The sequence below is a fragment of the Strix aluco genome, chromosome 5 (assembly GCF_031877795.1).
Source record: "Strix aluco isolate bStrAlu1 chromosome 5, bStrAlu1.hap1, whole genome shotgun sequence".
NCBI classification, from domain to species: Eukaryota; Metazoa; Chordata; class Aves; order Strigiformes; family Strigidae; genus Strix; species Strix aluco.
This window is the reverse complement of record NC_133935.1, coordinates 18,554,574-18,578,576: the sequence shown is the minus strand read 5'-3', so window position 1 is coordinate 18,578,576 and position 24,003 is coordinate 18,554,574. Positions and strand designations below refer to the sequence as shown.

Here is a 24,003-nt window from a genome sequence, read left to right as displayed (position 1 = left end):
CATCAGATGCAGAATTGGGTCACTTAGTAACTTACTGTATAGTGCGTTGTCTCTCAGTGCTATTATGCACCAGTGAGGGAAGCAATGAAAATGGTAGTGCAGTGGCCAGAAAGCTAATGCTCTTTTCTTGCTAGCAATTTCATCATTTCTGACAAAAGCTTTGACTGTTTGTTTAGGGTAACTCATACGGATATTGTGAACATCACTGTCTTCCCCTACACCAATGTGAATATGGATGAAGGGGCACGTTCTTTCTGCAATTACTGCTGTCATTGAACATGAATATTTACTTATGAAACATACAAGACACCAACAAAATATTTAAGCGATACCAAACAGGATGTTGTAGTTTGTGTAACACAAAATATTCCAATATCGGTTGCAAGGGATGGCTTTAAAAATACACCAAGAGAGAAGTATTTCTCACCTTGTTCAAGACCAAATATGTGGTCAGGAGGAAGTACGCTGGGTCCCTTGGTGAAAATGGCACTAGGGCATACTTTTTGCCATCCCTTGAACAATTCTGCCAGCTCTTCAGCAAACTGCGAGGAGCCTACAGGGCAAAGGGCAGCCTGGTTGAATGAATTTCTATGAGAATATTAACTTTGCTTCCAGATTCTTTCTTTCCCAGCCCACACTTCAAAGGCAGACAAGGAGTTGGCTGCAGACAGGAGGTAGACAGTCACTGTTAAGCATTTGCTTACTAAGGTCAGTGCTTCCAGATGATCTTGGCATGTACAGTGATATCTAGGAAACACTGGAATTACTGTCTTGTACAGATTGACTGTGTAGCCTGAGAAGGGCTGCAACATAAGGCTTTTCCAAGCACAATGCAAACCTCTGGGTGCCTTTCTACAAAGATGGTTAAACGCTGCTGAGCAACGGTTTCCCTGTCTGACTGATGGCTCATCTCAAGTTTTGTTTCTCCTTTTGCATTGCCTTTGGCTTCCTGCAAGACTGGTGGAATGTCAGAGCTGTGTGTGCAATCACAATGCAGTGTTGTAACACTTCCTGGAAAAGATAAATGCAGAACCTTGGGGCTTCCACCTGCTCAACATGAGAAGTCCATCTGTCTTTCCACGTCATGCTTATTAGTTGACTACTTTGACTGTAAATTAGGGACTTCCAAATGTATGATAGGATAATTAGCTGCATGTCTTCCCCCATAAGAGATTAGTAAAATAATCTTGGTACCTGATAATACCACTCTGAACTCTGGTGAAAGACTTCTGGCTAAAGATCGTAAGCATGTGGTACTCATTAATAAATACGTCTAAGTTCAGCAGAGGAAAGCTTTTTGTTTCTACTGCTGTGTAGGAAGCATGATACCAAAGCACTCCACATGACAAAAATATACAGAGATAAGGAAGTTGTTGAAGAGAAGGAAGCTAAAACTCCAAGACACAGAAGTTTTCTCATACTGTACTTTATTACCTGTCAGAAATATGATCTAATACCTGTGCATATAAGTACATCTCAGCCTTAGAAGGTTATCTTTAAGGTCACTGGCTTATTAGTACCAGCACCGTTAATACAGACAGATGCTTGGCTAATACTAAGCCATATCATACATTCTCAAGTAATATTTTGATGGCTTGTATTTTCTTCAAGGCCTAGGCTGAGGAATATAATCTGAGCATAGTCATGCAGTGTGCCTTGTATTGTCCTATGAAAAGACTGAAAACAATGAAGGTGTATGGAGATGAATGCTGGTTATAGCAAGTGCTGTGTCCTACCTCAGTCTGTGCATCCCAGGACAACACAGAAAAAGCACCAAACCAGTACCCCCACCAAAGTGGCTTTGTGCTTATGACAGTGGTTTGAAAGCTGCTGTGGACCAGTTTACATAATGCCCCTGTGCAGAAAATAGCTGTCTGGTTTCTCTGTGCAATTTCTGTGCTTATATGACCTCTTCTTAGGGGGAATGAGACCTCCTCAAGATCACGGTGGCTGAATTTGCTAACTTCATAAAATAATTGATACAAGGAAAGTAAAGGAACCATAGCGTTTGTCCTTTTTTGACATACAAACATACTTCTTGCAAATCTCTTAGGGAGGGAATGAGGTTACTCCTGAATAGTAGGAGAGGATGTCACTTGGAGACAATGCAGGAGCCAAGACAGGAATGACATTTTGTAGTATTTGGAGAGCATACTGAGGAACAGAAAGTAAAATGGCTGTGGCATGAAAAAAACAAAAAAATTAGCTTTTGAAAGTAAGCCAGATGAGCCTCCAGGGAGTATCTAACTTCTTGATCTTGTTGTCATGCAGCATAAATCTAAGAAATGAAAGAAAATTTTTCCTGCAGGGAAGATTACAGCAGAAACAGAACTGTCATTAAAAGAAATATAAATTTAAAAGGACACCCCACCAATTTTCCCAGATAACCATCTAAGGGAAAACTGTGCCCCTATGAATACATTATAGCATAGTTGCAAGCAAAGAGCCCACTCCTGAAGACATTTTCTAATGTGAACAAATTCACACCCAGAATGCCACTGAGAGAATCTTCTGAGTCCAGTGAGACAGTGTCTGTGGGTAAAGGTGGGATTTTTGTAGGAAAATTTACAGTGTGAGCAACATTTCAAATTCTGTTCTGACAATTCTATTGTAGGTATCTGTCTATAATTCAGAATGCACTTGTTCCTTTTAATATGATATTCTGTCCTTGTGCACTTGCATTTGGGCCATTCTGTCTTAACCTGCTTCCCTTACCAGTGCCCTTTGGACTGCTTGTCTGATTTCCTATAAGCCTTACTTATCCTTCAGGAAAATACATTCTTCCTTTTATCGCCTAATTCAGAGGTTGAAGAACTGATCTCAGAAGAAGGAATTGGCTGTTTCTAGCTGGCTTTTGTTTTGATTTTACTATTGCTCACAATAGCTGAAGTTAAATTCAAAGTGTAAGGAGATACAAAAGAAGCTTGCTTTTTTTTTTTTTTTCTGAACTGATGAAAGGAACATTCACTAATACTCTGCCAGTGTTTGGAGGAGGAGGTCTGTGAAAGTTAGAGCAGCAGGCTGGGGAAACAATGAATGCCTTTGTAGTGAAAAGCAGAAATACGGTCTTTTTCCAGGGGAAGAGTACTTTAAAAAGAATTGTCATCTGTTAAAATAGAACATAAGCAAAGCTAATCAGTTATGCAAGATTATATTTGAGATTTGTTTTGTTGTTTGGAGACTGTGAGTAGGCAAGGTTTGTAGCGTTACTTAATGATTTGTTTAGTGACAAATGTCTGGACAGTAACAGCCAACCAGTGTTTAATAGCTTTCCCTCCTATGAGGAATTTTGCCGTCAAGTGTTAGAGAAACTTGGTAATGGGCATCTCCTGTCTTCCAGCAGATTTCCAAAGACCTATAAACTCATTCTCTGTATCTCCCATCTACCCCATTTGCATGTAAGTTTATTCTCCCACTCTTTGGTCTTTACTTGGTTCTTGGAAGTGCAGCTAGTCCTGCCACACATCCAGAAGGGATGCATTCCTCCCTGGAAGTGTGGAGAATGATCACTGGTGTTGGTGTTGTTAGCTCTGTTTAGCTTGTGTTACTTTGGTAATGGAGAAGATGATTGCTGCAGATGGGCAATTCACATGCAGAGCTGGAAAACTGCACTTCTCTATCAGGCATTAGACTATACAGAGATCTGACTTTAATTATGTCAGTAATTGTGCCTCTTTTTTTGCCCCATTTCCATGTCCTCAGATCAGGGCTGGTGAACTCTTATCACCCCCTTCTGCTCCTCTTCAGGATATCAAGTACCAGGCGGGTTCCTTCACTCATTGACTTCAAGGAGTTTAAGATTAGATCTTTCAAACTGCAGGGGAGCTTTTTTGCCACTCTGATTTTATTTTGGATATTGCAGGTTTGTTGTGGAATTTGTCCTCCAATGACCAGCTGAAGCACCTGTTGATTAGAGAAGCCCTGCAGACACTGACTGAAGCTGTTCTCATACCTTACTCGGGCTGGCCAGATCGTGATTACCCAAAGTCAAGTATTCTACCTGACCCTGATATCTTCTATAATGCCACAGGATGCTTGAGGTGAGCACTCAGTCTACATGTACCCAAAACAACAGTGATGATAAAACAGTCCTGCACGCTTATTTTCTTTTTTGCTTTGAACTTCAACGGCTCCAAGAGAAGAGTTTGCATATAGATCATATTTTGAAATGCCTCATGTGTATCAGACCAGAAGAATTACTGCTCAAAACAGTGAAAACAGTTTGCTTTATAAGGGTCCTATATATTCATTTGATAGGTACTCTACAACTAAATATATCCATAACAGAAGATAGTAATCAGAGGCCTGGTTACAGTGCATAGTTGCATTGAAGTCAAAGAGATCCTTCACTGAATAACAGTTGTTGGTATGATGTATAGTATTAGCTCCTGACTGGTGATGATAGTAGTGAAAACAAATCTTTTTAAAGTGGTCGTAGGAGTGGTATTACGAATTAGCACTAGAGGAAAAGCTAACAGTAACTTAAAAGAGACTTTAAACCTGTGTGAGCCTTTTATTTTAAGGCTCCCGTGCAGTGGTCTCCAAACTTTCTTGATCATATACCCCTATCAGTAAAACCTTTTGAGAACACACCCTCAGCATATGTATATTTATTTTGTTATAAATTATATACGTGTACTACTGTACTAATATATTATGTACATTAGAAAGTATACATAAAAAAGGATGATATAAAGATGAAATGAACCCTGGTTTAATTTTTTAAATTTTATTTATTAATGGTACAAAAATATTTCTTTCCCGCACCCCAGTAGACTGTCTTGTGCACCTCTTGGGGAGACCAGTGCTCTAGTGGATGTATAGCATGGTGACCTTTAAAGCCTAGGTCTAAAGTTGTATGATCTGCTGATACAAATACAAGAGTGACACTTTCATAGGCTGTAAAGTTCTTCGACCCATATAAGTATCGTTTATAACCACTTTGTTAATACCTTTTTCACAAACAATTCCTGCTTCATTTTAATTTCTAAAATTTATGAAACATAAGAAGCAACTATCCACTGGAATCATAAAAATCTGCCTACTCTACAAACTCAAAATATTTAAGACTCTTATACATAGCTTGAGTATGTATCTGTATTTCTGACTGACAGAACAGATTTATGGTTGTATTTGTTGAAAAGTAGCAGTGCAAAACCCTGTGAAGAGTCCTAGACTATAGCAGGTAATGCAGTAAGGTTCATTTCTTTGAAACACAATTTCTTAGTTGTGCTGGAGCAAAACACAGTTATAGGCAGTAATAGGATTTTTATCATCACGTGCCTCTATTTAGAGAATTTGATTCTATGTAAACAAGAAACTAGTCCTCTATGAAGTGTAAAGAAAATTCACTAAATTCATATATCACTGTTTCATGGTAGCCTCAACAGAAATTTGTTGTCATGTATGTTTTACTCAAGCTGTGGTAATGTTATTTACAGTGGATAACTCATTGTGGGCAGTTCCTTTGAGCAGTCTCAGGTTCAGACACCCAGGAGTGTCAGCATTTCCCATAAGAACCACAAAGTTGGCAGCTTTCTTTCACAATTTATTCCCTTTGCACTTTACTGGGCTGCCGGAAGACTAGCACACTTGAAGGATTAGTTCTGGTGTCATAGGTCCATCAGTGGGACAACTGCAGTGCTTGTGTACCTGGAATTTTCTTTCAAGAGACTGAGCAAGTCATCTTCATCTATAACAACATTAGATATTAATGGGACAACAGTGTTTTGTGCCATTTGTGCTGGGTAAGTTCTACTGCAATACCTGCTGGGTCCTGCCAGATTTACCAGGCACAGTAGCCTGGGTAGTATGCAGAACATGCTCATGTCTTTTGTTTACACATTCAAAAATGCATGAAAGGACATAGTTTGGCATAATTAATGAGTAATGTATGAGTGCAAAGGCATGGCCAGAGTTTTAAACTCTTCTTAGTAAAATACAATGAATTAAGTTTGAAATTTAGAGGCTGGGAAGCTGCCCAGTGAACATGTCCTGTAGCAGAGTAGTTTTATCTGTATTGCATGAATTTTTACTGTGTAAACAGCTCTGTATCTGACTCATGTGGTTTCAGAAGACAAATGAATTGTTAGCTATACAAAATACTCAACAATAAAGCACCTTTTTCTGCAGGAACTCCTGTCAGCTCACTAAGTACTAATTAACTTCATCTCTAAGTAATAATTAACTTTTATTTACTCTGATGGCTCAAAAGAAAATACAGAGAAACATTAACTACCCATAATAAAATGTCTCTAGCTAACGCTAGTGATGTTGTCTATGAAATGAAGCAGGTTGTCTTTTTTTGTATTACTTAGCCCAAGCTGCATTTGAACAGAAACAGGCCTGGCTGTTAGCTGTGCTGCTCTGTGGTCGCACGACCTGCTCCTCTCCTGCGCTAGGACTCTGGAACCGCCTCTTCCCCTATGAGCCAGATGATGGGGGCACAGAGTTGTTCTGTTTTAGCAGGATATTACTGTTTCTGAGCTTGTTGCAGCAATTTGACACGATTTGACACGTGACAAATAAGGCATAATAGTAGATGAGTTAAGTTAAATAAAAATAGATTTGGAACATAACTTACTCTGTACAGAAAGTCAGTGAGTGGGGCTGCTTCAGAGCTGCAGTTAGCTCTGCAGCCTTAATGAAAAGTATCTCAAACTGCTCTTATCTAGATGCTCAAAGATACATTACATTTAAAAATATGATGTCCATACTCTAGTCCTTCTCATTTTCAAGAGCTTGAACACTGAAAATTATAATTAGAACACGAAGGGCTTGGAAATTCCAGGTGAAGTTGATCTGCAGGATTGCCAACATACTTTCTAGCAGAGAGTAATTTTTAATGAGGCTTACTATATTTGTACAGACCAAATATCCAAGATTTTTAAGATTAATCAGTTTGCATCTCTTTATTGGAAATTAACGCATATCCCAAATTAGGTGACTAGAAGTATTCCTTCCTTATGTATTAATTTAAAAAAAAAAACCTCTTAACAAAGAAATCCTGAAAAATAAAAGAAGAGCACACCACAAAGTAAAAAAACTGTGCACTGAGGGAATGATGTTGCTACCGAAGATGTTTAAAGAGTACATATATTTGCCAGAGTATAAATCTGTAATTAGTCTTCCTTTTTGTAATACTAACATGTTGATAAAGTCTATAGCCTGCAGCTTCTATTACAGGGTAAAAATAGTACTTTGAAGTGTAATACATTATGCATAGTACAGTACTTAGTTATAGGAGAATGCCAAAACTTCTTTTCAAAAATTTAGATACACCTATTGACTGAAAGGAACACCCACAGTCCAAATCTAACACTATCATCTGACAAGGGCGTATGCGCTGTGCCACACAGTTATCAACTAATAAATTAAAGCTCTCTTCATTCTCTTTGATAGAATTTCAAGAGGAGAAGTGAATTCACATCTAGCAGATAATATTGCAAATACTAACACTGTAATGAGTGAATGCCCAGAACACTCCCCATTCTGCCAGAATTATTGTGGAGTTCTGAATCTTGGCTGCCTGTGTCAGCATATGCAGTCACTGATAAGGAAGTCTGACGTTAGAAGAATTTGTTAATCCCATTCTCTAGGTCTGTAATTTGTCTTAAAGCTTTGCTTCTGACAGAGTTTTACAGAAACTGCAGGTCACAAAACTTAACATAATAAAAAGAAGCTGTGTACACCACACAATTCTGCATTAACAGTTAGAATAAATAATAGTATTGTTCAGTCCTGAAATATGATAAAAAGCACTGTGCCCTGAACAGGCAGAGTAAGACAAATAAAAAGACTTCACTGGTTGCCTGGCAACAAGCTGAACAAGTAAAGTTGGTGTATTAAACTATCTAGAGGAGTGTTGCAGACTTTTGCAGACAAGTCTTGTGAATTTTAAAGGTAAAGTCCCTTTTTCTTGGCTTGAAACTCCTACACGTAATAGTCCTGTCTACCAATGGGTAGAAATCTTCAAGATACTTAACCTCCTCTTCTACACTCCTTCTCTGAACCTGAAAGGGTAAGGTGCCAACAGCATGCAGAATATATGGGTTTGAATATTGTTTATATACATAGGTGAATTTCAGGCATGGCTCTTCCTCTGATTAAAAGGAAGGCTTAGTAGAAAGTTGTCTGTATTATACCTTGAAAGCTGATAATGGTCTAGTTCCATTTTTACCTTGAAATACCTGTTCCCAAAAGTTCTGCAATGCTGAACTTTCCAAAATTTGTGTTTAGTGGTCACATTTCCTCCTGCAAAACATTTCATTTAAGTGTTGGAGCTAGCAATCTCAACTGTTGTGTTTCATTACAGAGTCCTTCTTTTTAATTGCTCTGTAACTGGAGCATCCTGTAGCCCTATGTGTCCTAGTTCTTCAAAACCTTCTAGAAAACTGTCTCCAGAAAAGTCAGGTAACTTCTCTGTTCCTGGTTCCCCAGCCAGTAAAATAGAAGTAAAACTTGCTTTTTCATTATTATTTTTCACCCTTTTTCTGTCCCAGCTCCCTCTTAAACTCTTTGTGAATTATAGAGCGACCCACAAGGATGGTGGAAAGCTGTTGTTGGAGGAAGTAGTATCATTGCCCTTCAGACCGGGAGGCTGCATAAACATCTACTTCCATTTGCTCTGGAGGGAAGTGAAGCCAAAGCTCTCACCATATGTTGAAAAGCATAAAGGCAGCTCAGTTTCATAATGGAAGCTTCCAAGAGAGAATGTAAAACAAATGACTGATGATAACAAGTCTTTGAACCAAGGCCTCTTGCATAGCATTGCCATTCCTTGAAGTTTATTTCCATCCATTCTTATCTTTTCTTGCCTCCTCTTCAGTTTATCTGCTCCCCCCATTCCTGAAAGGAATTTTGTTATTTCCAGCAAGCAGCTTGCAGGCTGGTGCCTGTAGTTAGTAAGTAGATCCACGGATACTTTTCCCTCCCTGTTTTATTTTTGAATTGTGTAAGGCATGAAGGGAATAGAATTTCCCGAACTACTTCAGGAAATTATTACTACATAATTGAGTTAAATTCAAATTACCAGTTTTAGCAGAATGAGTCCCAGGAGCAAAAGTCCTCCTCTTATAGTCGTGTGGATCATTCACAGCAGTGCAAAATCCTTTTCCAACATAGTTGGCCAGTGTGTGACTCAGTGCTGGCTTAAAGGGAGTATTCCTTTCATTTGGTGCCATTTGCAAGCTAACTGAACGTGCATTGTCATTCTGTTTCTTTCAAAATCACCCTTGATTTTACAGTGTTACGTTTCTTTGTATTTATCTCACATCTCTGGATCAGAACAATATTTCCCAGTAGGGAATTAGCTGATCCTCCACAAACGCCACAGGAGCATGGGCAAACAGCTATTAGGGTTACAGATATAGTTACGCCGTACATGTGTGCAAGAGAGAACAGAAGCAGCAAATACAGGATGAGATAAATGAGGCACGCAAATAGATACAGTGCATCCACATTAGCATGTGGTATAGTTTGGGCATGTCAGCAGGATTACTGTATTTAAGCATGCCAGAAGTCAGAGATTTTTAATAGTTAGATGATGCCAAAACGTCATTCAAAGGAAAGCATCCCTACAAGCAGCAATTTCCCTAAGGCTGCATTCTCCCCATGCTGCATTCTCCCAACCATTCAGTACCAATGCAGGGTAGAGATGTCAGAAATTGGGTAGCAGAAGAGTTTTTCTATAAGGAGACTATTGATCTTGACTCCAGCTGATCCTTTTATCCATGGATGTATTTGTCTCAGTGTACTTCTGATGAAATGCAAGTAAAACAAACTTGCACAATAGACTTGAATATTTCTAGGTAGCCCTGAAGTGTTGCCGTCAGGGTTGCCATGAGCCACAATACTGGGCCAGCCCAACTGCAACAATTGCCCAAGCACTGAGTATTTCAAGGCCTCCAGGAGCTCCACTACAAAAGGGTCCCACTCCGGAGCTCAGAGGAAAGTGTTCTAGTTGTCAGGAACCTCAAATCTTGGGAAGCCAAGATGAAGTCAGTTTTGCAATTTTCTAAGCAAATTGTTGCCATTGTTTCTTTTTTTTTTTTTTTTAATTTACATTTCTGTGACACTTCTCAGAAACATTTATTTTTTTCACAATCTAATAATATTTTTATGCAATTGGGTGAGTAAGGAAATAGGGCAAGGTGGAGAATGGAGTGGCTGTATGTGTACAGACGTGCACACAGACACACTGCTATCTCTGAGTGGATGAACAGCTGAGCATCAGCTTCTTAATGAAACAGAGTTCAGTGTTTCATTTCCTTTGCAGAACAAGACAGTGCCTCTGGTTCAGGCTCTTCTCTGCCTCCTGAGATATAAAGCTATGATGTGCCCCACCATATTCATGCTAGACAGCAAGGCCTCTCCTTGCACAGCCATTCAGCATGATAGTCATTGTCAAAAGTTCAGGGCTTTTTAGAATAACATATGGTGACAAAATGAAACACTGTATCAGCTAAAGTGTCTTTGGGGAGGGAAATTCCACACTTATCTTTTAATAGTATTTTTAGTCTGTGTGCCTCAGAAACTATTTTTGCTATGTGCTAGAAGGGCTGTAACATGTACATTTCTGTCAGCATAACCATAAACATATGAAAGGGTGACATGCCTCGAATGTGACATATAGGTAACATTAAATTCCAAAGTGATGTCTATAGTAGGCCATAGTGAGGAATCTGAATATTGATTCTGTGATATATAATTCTGTGAGAGACTAAATGAACTTGTAAATAGGCATATTGTTAACAGCATGACCTAAAGTAAAACTATAATTACAGTGCATTAGTATTTAATCTGAATATGTATTTCCCCAGGGAAAAAACCTGAACTGCATTGACAGTATATAAAATGCTACATTCATTTTACAGTCATAAGCCACAGGAAAGTTTAAAGCTGTACCTTACTGGCTTTGTCATTAACAAAATTTTAGGCCATTGTAGTTTTCAGTGGGTAAAGTAAGCATGCAAAACAAACACCCTGAAACTATCTAAAGGAACATGTCCCTCTCTGTTTGTGATGGATGCTAAGACTGGGTTATATTTAATGTTATTTCAAGCAAAGAACTGGAATGTGATAACTGCATGCAGCCTTTTGTCCAGCAGAGCTGTGGGAGTCCAAAATAATGAGGCCTAGGTTTATAATTCCTGCATTCCATAATTCAGAGTTTGTTCACTTGTAAAAATAATTATACCCCCAAATTGTAAGTGTTGTTACTTCCCTGGAAATCAGTAGCTTATTTAGAGCCAAACTTCAAGCAGCAAGTGTGTGTTTAGCTTTTCAAGAGTTTTTAAATCAGTTCCATAATTCATTTTCAAGTTGTACTTGGATTACCACAAAGCACAGAAAGTGTTAGTTGAAAGCCTGGCAAACAGTGTCTTCCTTTCGGTCTGGAGGAAGCAGAAAGCAGCAGAGCAGTGTCTGAACCACTGTGGTAGAACAGCAGAAGGCATCTGGCATTTCCCTCTCTGACTGACCAGCTTCTAGTGCCTTCAACTTTTTTTCTGCTTAGATGCCAGCAGCTTCTCTGGGAAGCTGGGAATCAGCTGAATACGGTGTATTTTTTCCTATTCCTTGTCTCACACTGCTGCTCTGGCAGTAATGGCAGTGGCAGCCCTGTCCTAATTTATCCCCTTAGCCTCTCGCCCAGCGGTGGGGCCAGGCTGCTGCTCCAACCTACCAGTTTGGCTGCATTCACGTCCCCTCCTGCCCTCTAGCACTCCTCAGAGCATTTCCATAAGCACGTGAGTTGCCATGTGAATTTGGCCCCTTAACTGACATCGGTTATCTTTACGTGTTGATGTACAAATGTTGCTGAAACTCTCAGAACATGTGTCAGTTGATGGGTCATCTTGGATCAAGAACTGGTTTGGTGTAGGTAAATGCTAAAGGATGTTTGTGTGCATGGAAATTTTTACAGGTATCTTCCCTCTGATAGTTTGACATAGCTACTGTCCTAAATATTAAAAATTTAACTAAAAATGGAATAATAAAAAAAATCCAGTTTGTTTGTTTAAAAAGGATTAATTCAACTTTGAAATGAAGATTTGAGTCAGGTCTTACCTTATCCATCCAAACACAACAGGTTGTTTTTCTGGAGTATTTGTTTTTGTCTGGGAGTGCACCAATGTGAAAATTTTACTTAGTAGAGGCTCGGATTATCTTACAGCTCTGAAGAAAGAAAGCAGTCAACCTTAACTTCAGTATCTTTAAGGTTTAGGTGGAAAAGTTTGTCAGAGGGGCACAAGGAAATATCTTTGACTAAATCTCCTCTCACCAACATATTCCTTCCTGCACAGAAACATGAGCTCTGCTGGCCCAGAAGGAAGGAAAAAGATGAGAGAATGTGACGGCTTGATTGATTCTCTTGTGTATTATATTCAAGGAGCTATTGCAGACCACAAGCCTAATGACAAGGTATTCTTTGAGATTAAAGGTCTTTTCCTAGGGGAAATTGCTAAGAGAACATTTTTTGTGTGTTTAGAAACCAATGTTCAGAAACAGTTGTGATGTAACTGCCAAACTTATTTCCAGGGCTTTTAGAACTGTCATCAAAGATGAAAGTCCAGTAAGAAGCTTTTTGAAGTATTTTTATCCTGCAATCTAGAAGAATAACATACCTTAGCACTGGGAAAACATTTTCAGAATCACCAGAGAGAGCTAGAAACTTCTTTTTTTAAAAAGTGGCATAAAGTCACAGCTTTCAGAGATACTGAAACACCTAAAAAGTCAGATACCACCTTTTTAGTTGTCTCAGGGAGATAGCTAGCTAGAAGCTTAAAAAATCAGTCTAGTTACTTTCCTGTATATTTAGTGCTATATACCCCTTAGGAAATGAAGAGCCTAAATCCCTTTGGGTAGCAGTGTAATTAAGGAGCTTGGATCATTTAGAATGGGATTCATTTTTCTAAGTTTTTTAGAAGTTATACTTGCTGCCTAAGCCAGTAACTACAAGGACATGGACACCTCCAGAAGCCAGTTTCTCTCATTCTCTTCCACCATTGACTGAACACTGCTTAGGCTAGATGCTTGTCTTTAGCTGAGTGAAGTTGGCTGAGAAGACCAGCCGTCACTTACGAGAAGGTTAGCCCGCAGCCCGTGAGGCACTTCTAGCATGCCTGCTATAACTTGTGCTGTGTAGTGGTAATTACTGCGCATTTATAGCTCTGTTCTAGGATTAGTTACTTGAGCTTCTCCATCTCCATGTATTCAGTGCAATTAGCTTCAGGGAGAATCCAGCACATTACACTTCTGCCAATAGCTCCCTACTGCATTTTGTTTTAAAACTACTCATTCCTTTTTTACTTTCAAAAAAGAAGGAACTGGTAATAAAGCTATTTGCCACTAGACTCATCACTCAGAAATCATAGACCTGACCTTAGCCATGCCCAGAAAGGCACTTCTAATTTAAAAAGAACATTCTACCACAGAAAAGTTCTTTCTCCTTAGGAAAGGTACAAAACTTTCCTTTTGTTGACACCACGGCGAGGTGTGTACATGATCATCTTTACTCTTAAGCTCTTAAACCTTCCTTGGCACACTTCGGATCTGTACCAAATAGCACTTGCCCAAACAATTCCCAGGCACAACTCAGGAATTATAATGTCCAAGGACCATTTCCAACAGGCATGCACCCTGCTCCGAATGCAAGCCCTGTGTGCCAGTTGGCCTCCCTGCTCAGGAACATCCCAGGGCATGTTTAATTTATCAGTGTAAATGCAGTCTTGTGGATCACTGGCACAAAGACTAGCTCTCCTGTAAGCCATTAGAAGCTGCAGTTAGTTGTGGAAGATCCAAAAATGAAAGCTCTTCCCATGTCTATACATGTCCCTTCAACGCATGCCAAAGCTTTCAAGATTTCTATTCTTTTGTTATTTTAGGCCACAGAGAACTGTGTGTGCATTCTTCACAATCTTTCCTACCAGCTAGAGATAGAACTCCCCGAGAGCTATGCCCAGAGCATATATATGCAAAGAAGAAATATTTCTAGCAATGATAAAACACCAGGCTGTTTTGGAACACGGAGCAGAAAAGTAAAAGAGGTAAAGCACATGTTTAGTTACATCTCCTTTTGTTAGTCGGTTGTAGCAACTTCTGGAGAATAAGGCTATAATCTACTTAACAATCTGTTATTGATGTGTCTGGTAGTGTGACATTCACTTGTCCCAAAAATGCAAATTTATTGATAGCCTTTCTTAACTCCCATTATCTTCAGCTGCTGCTGATGAAAATGACGTATGAATTCCCTGTTTCATTAGTTGAGATATACTGCCACACAGTTTGATCCCCTCTGATGGATCTGTGTGGTATCTGTACCACGTACGGCAATTGTGCAAGTGCCCTGCTAATGAGTGGGCGTTGTGATGATTTCACCAGTGAAACCAGCACAAGGTGACTTGCTGCTCCCATGACTTGCTGGATTTTGGGCCATCTCAAGACCTCTTCTTTTGATGCCATGTGGTACAGATCACAAATATCTGGCAACTGACAATTGTTGGAGGGAAAACAGATATTAGGGGAGGGAAAAAGCAAAAGGAGAGGATTGATGACCCTTTCCTATCTATTGACTTTGCTGGACTGTATTCTGCCTTCTCTCATTCGATCCACAGTACAACTCTAGCTGGCCATTTCTGTTTCTCCTTGGCCTTGGCTCCTAGTGTCAGTTGCTGAGAGATGAGAAGCAGCTTCTCCCATACCTATCTCCTCTTTTTGGATGGAGTGGCCAGCATAATTAAATATTGAAATTTTATACATCGTCATTTGAGTTCACAACTTGACAATCTGCAAATAATCGGGTCATAGTTACAAAATGGCTTGTGATGCATTAAGCCATATAAGGTCACTGTTTCTAAAGGTTCATTCTGTTTACATGTTTAGAAGCAGCAGGACACCCCGCTACCTGAGGAAAAGAGCAATCCCAGAGGCATTGAATCGCTCTGGCATTCCACACTGATTAGGATATATCTCTCCTTAATTGCAAAGAGTACAAGAAACTATACCCAGGAAGCATCCCTGGGAGCTCTTCAGAACCTCACAGCTGGCACTGGACCAGTAAGTCAGCTTTTTCCTTTTTTTGTTACTGTTTAGTTATTAAGGTGAATGCATAGCAAATAGCACTGCAGTGAAATATGCCCACCACACTGAGCTCAGATAACCGCTGATGATTCACTGGCTCGCAGACATGATCAAGGAAATGAAAGAACATTGAAGGGAAAGTCATAACCAGCAGTGCAGCTATTTCTTGCTTGGCAAATACGGGTACTGCTTCTTCTCACTCTGTGTACACCTCTGCATGTGGAATTTGCTAATTCATTGCACAGTGAGGGATGAGTAGATGTTAAAAGCACCAAAAAAGTGGTTTTGTGGAACATAATCAGTGCTGTGGGGAGAGGAAGGCTCTGACACAACCACAGACCACTTTTCTGGTGAAGAAACCAATGACCTCTGTGTGAGGAACTGGCCAAAGACTACATGGGAGAAAGAGAGCTCGAAACTTCTTTTATATCACCTTCCTTTTCTGTTGCAGCTCATATGTAGCTCTGGATTTAAATTATTTTAAACATGCTTAAATTGATGGAGAGAACCTGCTGTGGTTTTTTATGAGGCTATACATTTATGGTAATGATACACTATTGCCACATGCCTTATAACAGATGCCGTTTGCGGTGGCCCGGACTGTTGTTCAGAAGGCAAATGGTCTTCCAAGTATTCGAACTATGCTGCATGTAAGCCACCCGACAGTAAAGAAGACAGCAGTCTCATTGCTCAGGAACTTGTCTCGCAACACCTCTCTGCAAAGTGATATAGGTGAGCAAAGACTAACATTGTCTTTTGGGCTTTCTTTCTCTGCTCTCTTTACCTTAAAGTTTTCTTCTTTAAAAAAATAAATGTGCAAAAGAACTGATATATGAGTTTAGTAGATTTTTAGGTCAGATACTTGCAGTCATTATACAGGGTTGAAAACAAAGAGTTTTGCCTAAGAAAGACTCTAACCTCAAGTTTTCTCTAAATTGTGTATTCCTCATCAGCTACTTCCATTGATTTTACTTTCAAAAAATACATAATGGGAGTAAAATCTACACAGATTTGGAGAGGGAGTTTTTCTTCTGCTTAAAATAGGGTAAAGGAGGGTGAGTGCTGAGATCTGTGCTGCCACAGCTATGTAATCCTTTGTGAGAAGTCATAGAACATCTCTAATTCTTCTAGCAAATATCGTACTTTCTTCTTTTAGACCCAAAGCTTTGGAAGCTTGCAGCTCACACAGTTTTCCTGCATAAGTTTTTTGAGAATGAAAGCTAGATGATGCTATAGAAAAAATAGTTCAGTCTTTTTAGGAACTTATTTCTAAAATGTTATAATTATTTTCACATCAGAAGCCATTTCTATTCTGAGTATTCTTATTTCAATTTAATGTATATTTGAAATTTTTTCCTACTGATAGGATAAAATGAATTCACATAATTTGTTGTCCTTTTCTGTGTTCCCACCAAAGGGTGAGGGGGAAATTACAGGCACACAGCTGGTTCATGGGGCAGATTAACCTCCAGAATTGTGCAGAACACTCTCCTGGGTACCTTTTAATCCTTAGAGAACATTCCTGTTAATGAAAATATTATAACAAGTTGTTGGGCTGATTTCAAAGGGATGTTCCATATGGTGTTAAAAATTACAAGTGGTGAATCCCCCAGGAAGAATAGGAATTAAACTGAGGAGAAGTTGGGATTTCATCAGGAAAAACAATTTCTGAAAGAATGTGGGAAAGACAGAATACCATGAAGCTTTGGAGAAAGGTGCTTTATCTTGCACGTTCACAGTCATTTTCTTACTTTACCCGTGGTAGAGAGAACTGGGGAAATTTCAGGTGAACCATTTCTCCTTGCAAAGGTGTTCTTTTTGACTGGCTGAAAACATGTGTGAATTCAGGTCAAATTCTCCAAATAATTTTGGCCAAAGGAAAACATTTGGAAGGTCGTACTGTTTCCTAGTTAAAAGCATCTATATTTATCAAGCAAAATGAACCCTTTATATCAAATTGAGATAAATTAAATATAAAAGATCTCTAAAGTAAAATGATTGAAAAGCAGCAGAAAATTTCCTATTTTATTTGAAAAAATAACATTTGTTCTGAACTGACATTTTCAAGATACTCCAAATGTACTCTCTGAAAATCACCTTCCTTCATTTACCAATGGAAGAAAAAATGGACTATCATGTCTGACATAATTGCTTTGATAGTTAGTATTGCAGGTGGTTCATTCAGTTTTAAAGGTCCTTTTCTAAATTGCATGTAGTTTAATCTCAATGTACATGAACCATGTTACACACCCATCTGGAGGAATGAACAGAACTCACAGAGAGCAAAGTGCTCTGTCCTAGTGAAACACTGGGTAGGGAGGGGACAATGGCCCAAAATGCCCCAAACTATTGCCCAGTGCTACTTCTTACAGTGGGAGCACCTGCCTATGAGCTCTTGCTGACTGCTGTAGTTTTCTCCATCAGCTCTGGTCCACACGGCACAGATCTCACAGCGTACAGTAGGACTCAGCTGCTGCCCTGAGCTGCTGTTTGCTGTTTGGTTGGCTGGTAGGGTCGTACCCAGTGTGGTCAAAGTGATGTTTCTTCAGAAGCGATGGACTTCAGAATATGATGTTCTTCTTAAATAAATAGCTTGCATACTGACTCAGAAGATTGAGTGTGTGCATCCCCTTATAGATGACCACTGATAAATGCAGTACTAACAACTGTACTGTACTCACCCTTTCTTAGCTTGCTGTATATCACTACACCCACAATTACCCGTAAGACACACAGGGTTCCTCAGGAAGTGACAGCCTGCTGTTAGCACACACCTAGTGACCTCACTATGAAGTATTAATGTACTGTGTATGAGGCAAAATACATACTCTCTGATTTAGTGCAGATGCAGCTTAATCTAAATTGTGGGGATGTAATGCTGGTATGAAACCATGACTCTGTGTGGGAGCACACAGCACCCTGATAGGTGATAATGGGAGGAATAAGATCCTGTAGGCCCCCTAGATAAAGCTGCACCCACTAGTAATGGAATTGCTTGTCTCTCTTCCAACTTGTAGCTAGAGAAGTTTTGCCTGATTTGGTCTCAGTACTTCCTGAGTCTGTCCCAGGGTCTGATATTGGCTGCGAAACGACAGCATCCATCTGCTACACCTTGTACAATTTGACGCAGAGCAATTCACACAATGCACGGCTTCTCCTGAGTGCTGATGGCCTACCGAAGATTATTGCTATCAGCATGAATGACAGGTAAGATGGTTGAGAAGCCTTCCCTCTCCCTTCTCCTTTCCCCGGGGAAAAAAACCCCTGCAACCTCTGCCACTTGGGGAGAAAAACACTGCATCTCAAGGTACAGGACAACTTAAACAAGTGACTGTGATGTGAATAGAATTGCACATATTGGGAAATACAGAAAAATCTCTTCTAACAACTGTTCCATCCACAGCTAAATTTGCCACTTTCCAACATTTTGAATAACTCCTCAGAAGGTAACTGCACAATATAATCTATATTCTGATATATATATAGTGGCTGACCATCAGACCTTATCTGTCCCAAAAAAGTTTCTTTCTTGTTCCTTGTAACACAGCCCTGATAATCTTTAGCAGTAAAGCACAGGGATACATTTTATAGAACTTACAGAACTGTACTTAAAAATTGTTTATAAAGTGGCATTTTAGATAATAGATTTGAAATTCTTTTAATCATTCTTTAATATATAATCACATGCAGCCAATATTTACTCAAAGATAATTAATGTGTTACGAATATGAATAATTATTCTGTTTGCCTTCCTCTCTTTTTAAAAAATGAAAGAGGAAATTCATCTCAATAAAGGAGGTCTCATGAGGCCCTGAATAGTTTAAATCCTATCTAACTAACCAGAGATTTTGCCTGCTGGAAAGATCCTTTCAAATGCGTGTTATGCTGAGGCATATTTTCCTCAACTGAAAATGAGTAGTATGGTAGCTGCTCTAAGATGAAGGCTATAAAGTACTTATTTCTCCCTAATTTTGAAGAATGAGTGAAGCAGGGAGGCATGTTTCACTTGTGTCAGTAGTCAGAACAGCATGAAACATGCTAGCATACCTAAAGAACAGTAAAACAGCATTTAGGTGGAGAGACAGAATAAATGCTATGAGGTTACGTTCGCTGAAGTCTGCACATGCACTGTGATTATGAAGTGAGAATTTAAACATGTTTTATCATTCTTTTTGCAAAATTACAGTAACATGTTCAGCAAAGCTAGTAGGGCTGCTTCAGTGCTCCTCTACTCCTTGTGGTCACATACCGACCTCCACAGTGCTTACAAAAAGGTAAGCAAAGACATGTAATCTGTCCTTTTCGACTGAGAACCCTCTCATTTGTCCCCCGGGACCCTTAGGACTTCTGCACTGTTAAGAAACAACCTATGATAGGATTTCAAGTGGTCTTTGAATTTGGTATTTCTATTACTTGTCCATAATGCTGCACAAATAATGCATGCACTTGGTTTTTGCTCATCTGTGTTCATATTCTCTCCCTCTGTGGTTTTATATCCACTGGCAAAGTTTATGAAAAACGTTGCTGCTTCTGCAGTGTCAGATGGTGAGAAGTGATGCGCTGTAGGTGTCCATCCACCACTGACTGACACAGAGAGCCTAAGGTGCCAGCAAAAACAAAGCAGGGCAAGGCAGCTTCCTGCTTTAAAACCAGAGCGGTTTTGTTCTCCTTGTTGTTTATATGGTCTGGGAGCCCAGGTGTTAGTTATATTCAAACAAAAAGCTAGGGCCTGGGAAAGGTGTTGGTAAACGTTTACTGCCACAGTCAAAATCAAACAAAAAATGACCAGCATGAATCAGCCAACAAGCCAGTTTGTAGAGCTCTATGACTGCTTTTTCAGCACACAGCTGGGTTGACTTCAACCTACCTACCTTCAACCTGCATTTCAAACTGTTTTCACTCCTTGTTTTCTTACTGTTCAGAATTTCTGTCACCTAAAATTCCCTATAACCTAAAACTATTCAATTTTTTCAAGCTCTAGCTTTCAGCATTTATTAGTCAGCTTGTTTCTTGTAGATTTTTTGTTGAAATTTGCTCAAAAAATGTTACTTGATGTAGTATCCTTTAACAGTCTTGCATCACGCTCAGCACAAACCAGAAATCTGTGTTCAAGAGCAAGGGTGCTGTATCTATATAAACTCTTAACTGGATTTTGTTGTCTCTGGTTTTTTGCAACTACATTCCTGACTTTACTGTACAGCAATATCCCTGATGGTATGAATTTTCTGAAGTCACTGGTACTTTGGGTATGCCTATAAGATACACTTGTCACATCTGAGTTTCGAAAAATGCTGATTACTTGCTGTTTCTGTGCAGATTGGGTCCCCTAGAGATATCAGGTACAGCACTGAAAACTACAGGCCACCTAATGCCTAGACATTTTTGAAAAGTCCATCTAATAAGTAACAGAAATAACTTGATCAAATGAGACTGATAAAATCCTGAGTCATTTTGCCATTGCCTTGTACTCTTTGTTCAGATAGGGTTAATCTCAGCTGACATTAGTCACCTAAGAGTTAGGAGTCTGTGGAGCTGAGCTAGAATAGGCTCTCTTCACAGTTAGTGGAGAGAGTTAAGCAATTCATCTCGCCTATCTTCTGAACTGAATTGAGTCACTCCTGGGCGATGCCTATTCTGTCTCTGTTGACTGTAGAGGACTCTGCCTAGACCCCTACCATAGCTCCTTATCTAGGTTTAGGCAGCTGAACCCACCCTTCCCTCGCAGAATCGAGGGAAGATAATGATTTATTCTGTTTCTTTCATTCCAAAGGCTGACTTTAAGAAGGCGGATTTCATCAACACCCGGACCACAAAAGCCTATAACTCACTAAAAGATTGAATCAGACCATAACACCACTGGAGACAAATGAGATCATACGTCACTTAATGTAACTATCTTCATGCAGTTGGTGTTGCCATCGTGAACCAGGAAGTATCTTAGAAAAAAAGGCTGATTTTATATAAGACTTGAGTGACCAGAGCGTAACTGGTTTGTGTTTTTAATCCTAATCACCTTATTGTTATTGTATATATCAATATAAGAATAACCAAAGATAGATTCTTCAGGATGTCTGAGGTAAATCTTCATCCAGGTTTACCACTAGTCAGAGCTTCAGATGACTGCCTTTAGTCTAACAGGCATTTATAGCAAGGTGTGAAATGCCGATTGACAGCAAATTCTTTTCAGACTGTTTTATACAGATAGTTTTCTACAGTGGATAAGCATCAAGTGCACTGCTCAGGACATAGTAGTTTTTCACCCTTTTGTTTCTTCCCACATGCTAAGCAAGAATCTTCAGACTCTGTGAGTATACACAAGAAGCTGTTTCACTATCTGCATTATAAAAACACTAATGAAGTTAAAATGATTATTTTTGTATTGCTTGTATTCATGTGCTCACTGGTTCTTAAGCCTCTTTCCTTTGAGATTTCATCAGCAACAGCAACAAAACTGATTTTACACTGGTCTTACCATCCCTTGCTCCTCTCATCCTCCCTCACATGGCTGTTGGAATTTATAAATGTGTCCAGAAAGGGTTTTAACTAGAACCACTATGTTTCAGACACTTTGGGCTGAACTTAGACCTATCATTCTTTGCTAGTTGCTGGAAGAGTCATTTACTGGTGATTCAATGATTATTTTAAGAAAACTGCATTTTCAAAACAATTTTGTTGATAATCTATATATATTAAAGGGAGTGGAGTCTTGCCTTTATTTTTGAATTAGTAGGTACATACACACAGGAAGTTAGGCTTCATGCTGCTTAAGGAATTCATCTGATCCTGCTTCATATTCTCTTACTTGAAATCATCATCCTCCCTACAGCAATTACATGCAATATGATAACTGAAGGACTATGTCTGCACATGTGGGAATAGGTAACAGGAGGAGAAAAATTCCTAAGCACCTAAAGGCTGTTCCCAGGATATGATCTTTAGAGCAGGAAAAGAAGAAAACCCATCTGATACCTTTAATAAGCGAGATTTCTCTCAACAAACTAGTAGTTAAATTGTCCATTAAACCAATAGGACTCTTTGGATTGGAGTATCAGCTGACATCATCTGGCATTACTCCTCTGAAATCAGGGGAGCTGAGCTACATTTATGGCAACCAAGCCTTCCTGCACGAACGAAGCCCCTCCTGTACCCCCATGCTGAACTGCTGGCACGGGAGCTATTACAGCTGTTCTTATCCAGAAGGGGATGCATAGTCCTTCAAGTAGTGACCTCACAGAGGAGGTCGTCAGGCTTCTTCATTTCAGCACTCCTGGCCAAAGGTCTAGCTCCTACCAGAAACTTACAACCAGTGAATTGTGACACTGCACGGTGTCCAAACATCCAAACATATTTCTGGATATTGGGCGGCTAAATTCTGCTGGTAGATGCACATAATTCTCATAAGGTTCCCAGGACATCCCACATGTGCACGCAGAACAGAATCAGTGTCCTGGGGAGGTAAGCAAACAACTCTGCTTTCCCATAACAGATCATTTTCGTAGGTCTGTTTGTCCTCCGCATTTGCTTTGAATAACTCAAATCAAACGCATTCCAGTAAGAGGTTTTAAAAATACTATTTTTTTTTAAGAGGTTGTTTTCAAAATATTCCAGGTCCAAAAACAACACAGGAGAAGGGAACTTAGAGCACCACATGTTGAGGAAATTGTTTTTATAATTTTTAAAAATATGACAGAAAACAGAAAATTAAAATCTTTTTTTTCTAACTTGTTAACCCAAGTAACACTGCATATACCATGAATGAATAAACACCAGGAAACCTGGACAAGTCTACTTTCACTGACCAAAAAGTAGTAGCAGGCAAAACTAATATACAAAGAGAAAATCTGAATACAGAGTAGCACTGGAAAGAGCGGCAGTCTAAGATCAGGAAGGGGGCTTTTAGAAATACTCAGGTACTGGTTTAGTTTTGTGAAACTCACATGCTATTTAAAAACAAAAAACACAACCAATGCTGGGCCTTTTCAAATATCCTACTTAGTATGTCTATCTCCCAGTAAGATGTCCTTAAGAAGGTAAGAAGGCAGTGCAAACTTTTTGGGTTGTTTCTATTGGTTTGATGATCTTAACAGTATTTTCCAACCTAAATGATTCTATGATAGTGTCCCTTTAAAATGAAAAATAAAATTTTAAAATAAAAGAAGTATATCAGACTTGGCAACAACTGAAAGCTATAAAGAGGGATGGGAAACAGTGACACACCTTATTACAACTGATCTCCTACTTGTATGCAATCAAAAACATTTCATCAGGACTCCAAAGAAAGCAAAGAATGTTAGTCAGAGAAATAATAAAGTGTTCTCTCTAATGCAAAAAATCTGTCTTTGGTCTTTGTTGTTATTAGTGAATCTACTTGCTGGGATGCAGGAAATGTTTTTTCAAGCCTTAGACCTTCCTTTAAAAGGGCAAATTCATTTTAAAATTAAATCTAGGTATGGAGACTTAGACTTTTCTACAACAGAAGACTGTTACTGAAGGCAAGCTGTGTAATGCTTCTGTTGGCATCAGAGTGCTCCTGCAAATAATTTGTTTTTTCTTACAGGATCTGTTACAGTTTGCTTTGTCTGGTATTGCTGACCTATCAAAGCACCTGGCATCCTCTGTCTTCACCTCCCTTAATTGGTCTTTGCCAGAAAACTTTACTATGGGCCATATCACCACCACCAGATCTCAAACAGAATCATCCTCACCATAGTCTTGCACTTGATACAGCCTCTCCACTTGCACTTTTTACAGAGAGATTTGAAAATTAATTTAAACATACTGAGTGGTGTCCAAAAAGTCTTTGGCTGAATGTGGAACTGTCCCCAGGTCCTCTTATCTTGAGATAGTGTCTTAACCACAACTTGGTACAATTACCTTTCACTGAATTGTTTTCATAGAAACTCTTAATTAGTGTGGATAATGTTG

The 24,003-nt window shown here is 39.3% G+C and overlaps 1 protein-coding gene across 1 annotated transcript in view; it reads left to right on the top strand.

Moving 5' to 3' along the window:
• Window positions 1–23,410, top strand: part of PKP2 (plakophilin 2) — a 44,156-nt gene extending 20,746 nt beyond the window's left edge. The window contains exons 6-13 of the mRNA XM_074826260.1: window positions 3,863–4,040; window positions 12,303–12,420; window positions 13,884–14,045; window positions 14,881–15,054; window positions 15,657–15,810; window positions 18,096–18,285; window positions 19,265–19,352; window positions 20,849–23,410. Of these exons, the coding sequence (XP_074682361.1) occupies window positions 3,863–4,040; window positions 12,303–12,420; window positions 13,884–14,045; window positions 14,881–15,054; window positions 15,657–15,810; window positions 18,096–18,285; window positions 19,265–19,352; window positions 20,849–20,917 (1,133 nt within the window). The 3' untranslated portion in view covers window positions 20,918–23,410. The remainder of the gene's footprint in view (window positions 1–3,862; window positions 4,041–12,302; window positions 12,421–13,883; window positions 14,046–14,880; window positions 15,055–15,656; window positions 15,811–18,095; window positions 18,286–19,264; window positions 19,353–20,848) is intronic.
• The last annotated feature ends 593 nt before the right edge of the window (window positions 23,411–24,003 follow it).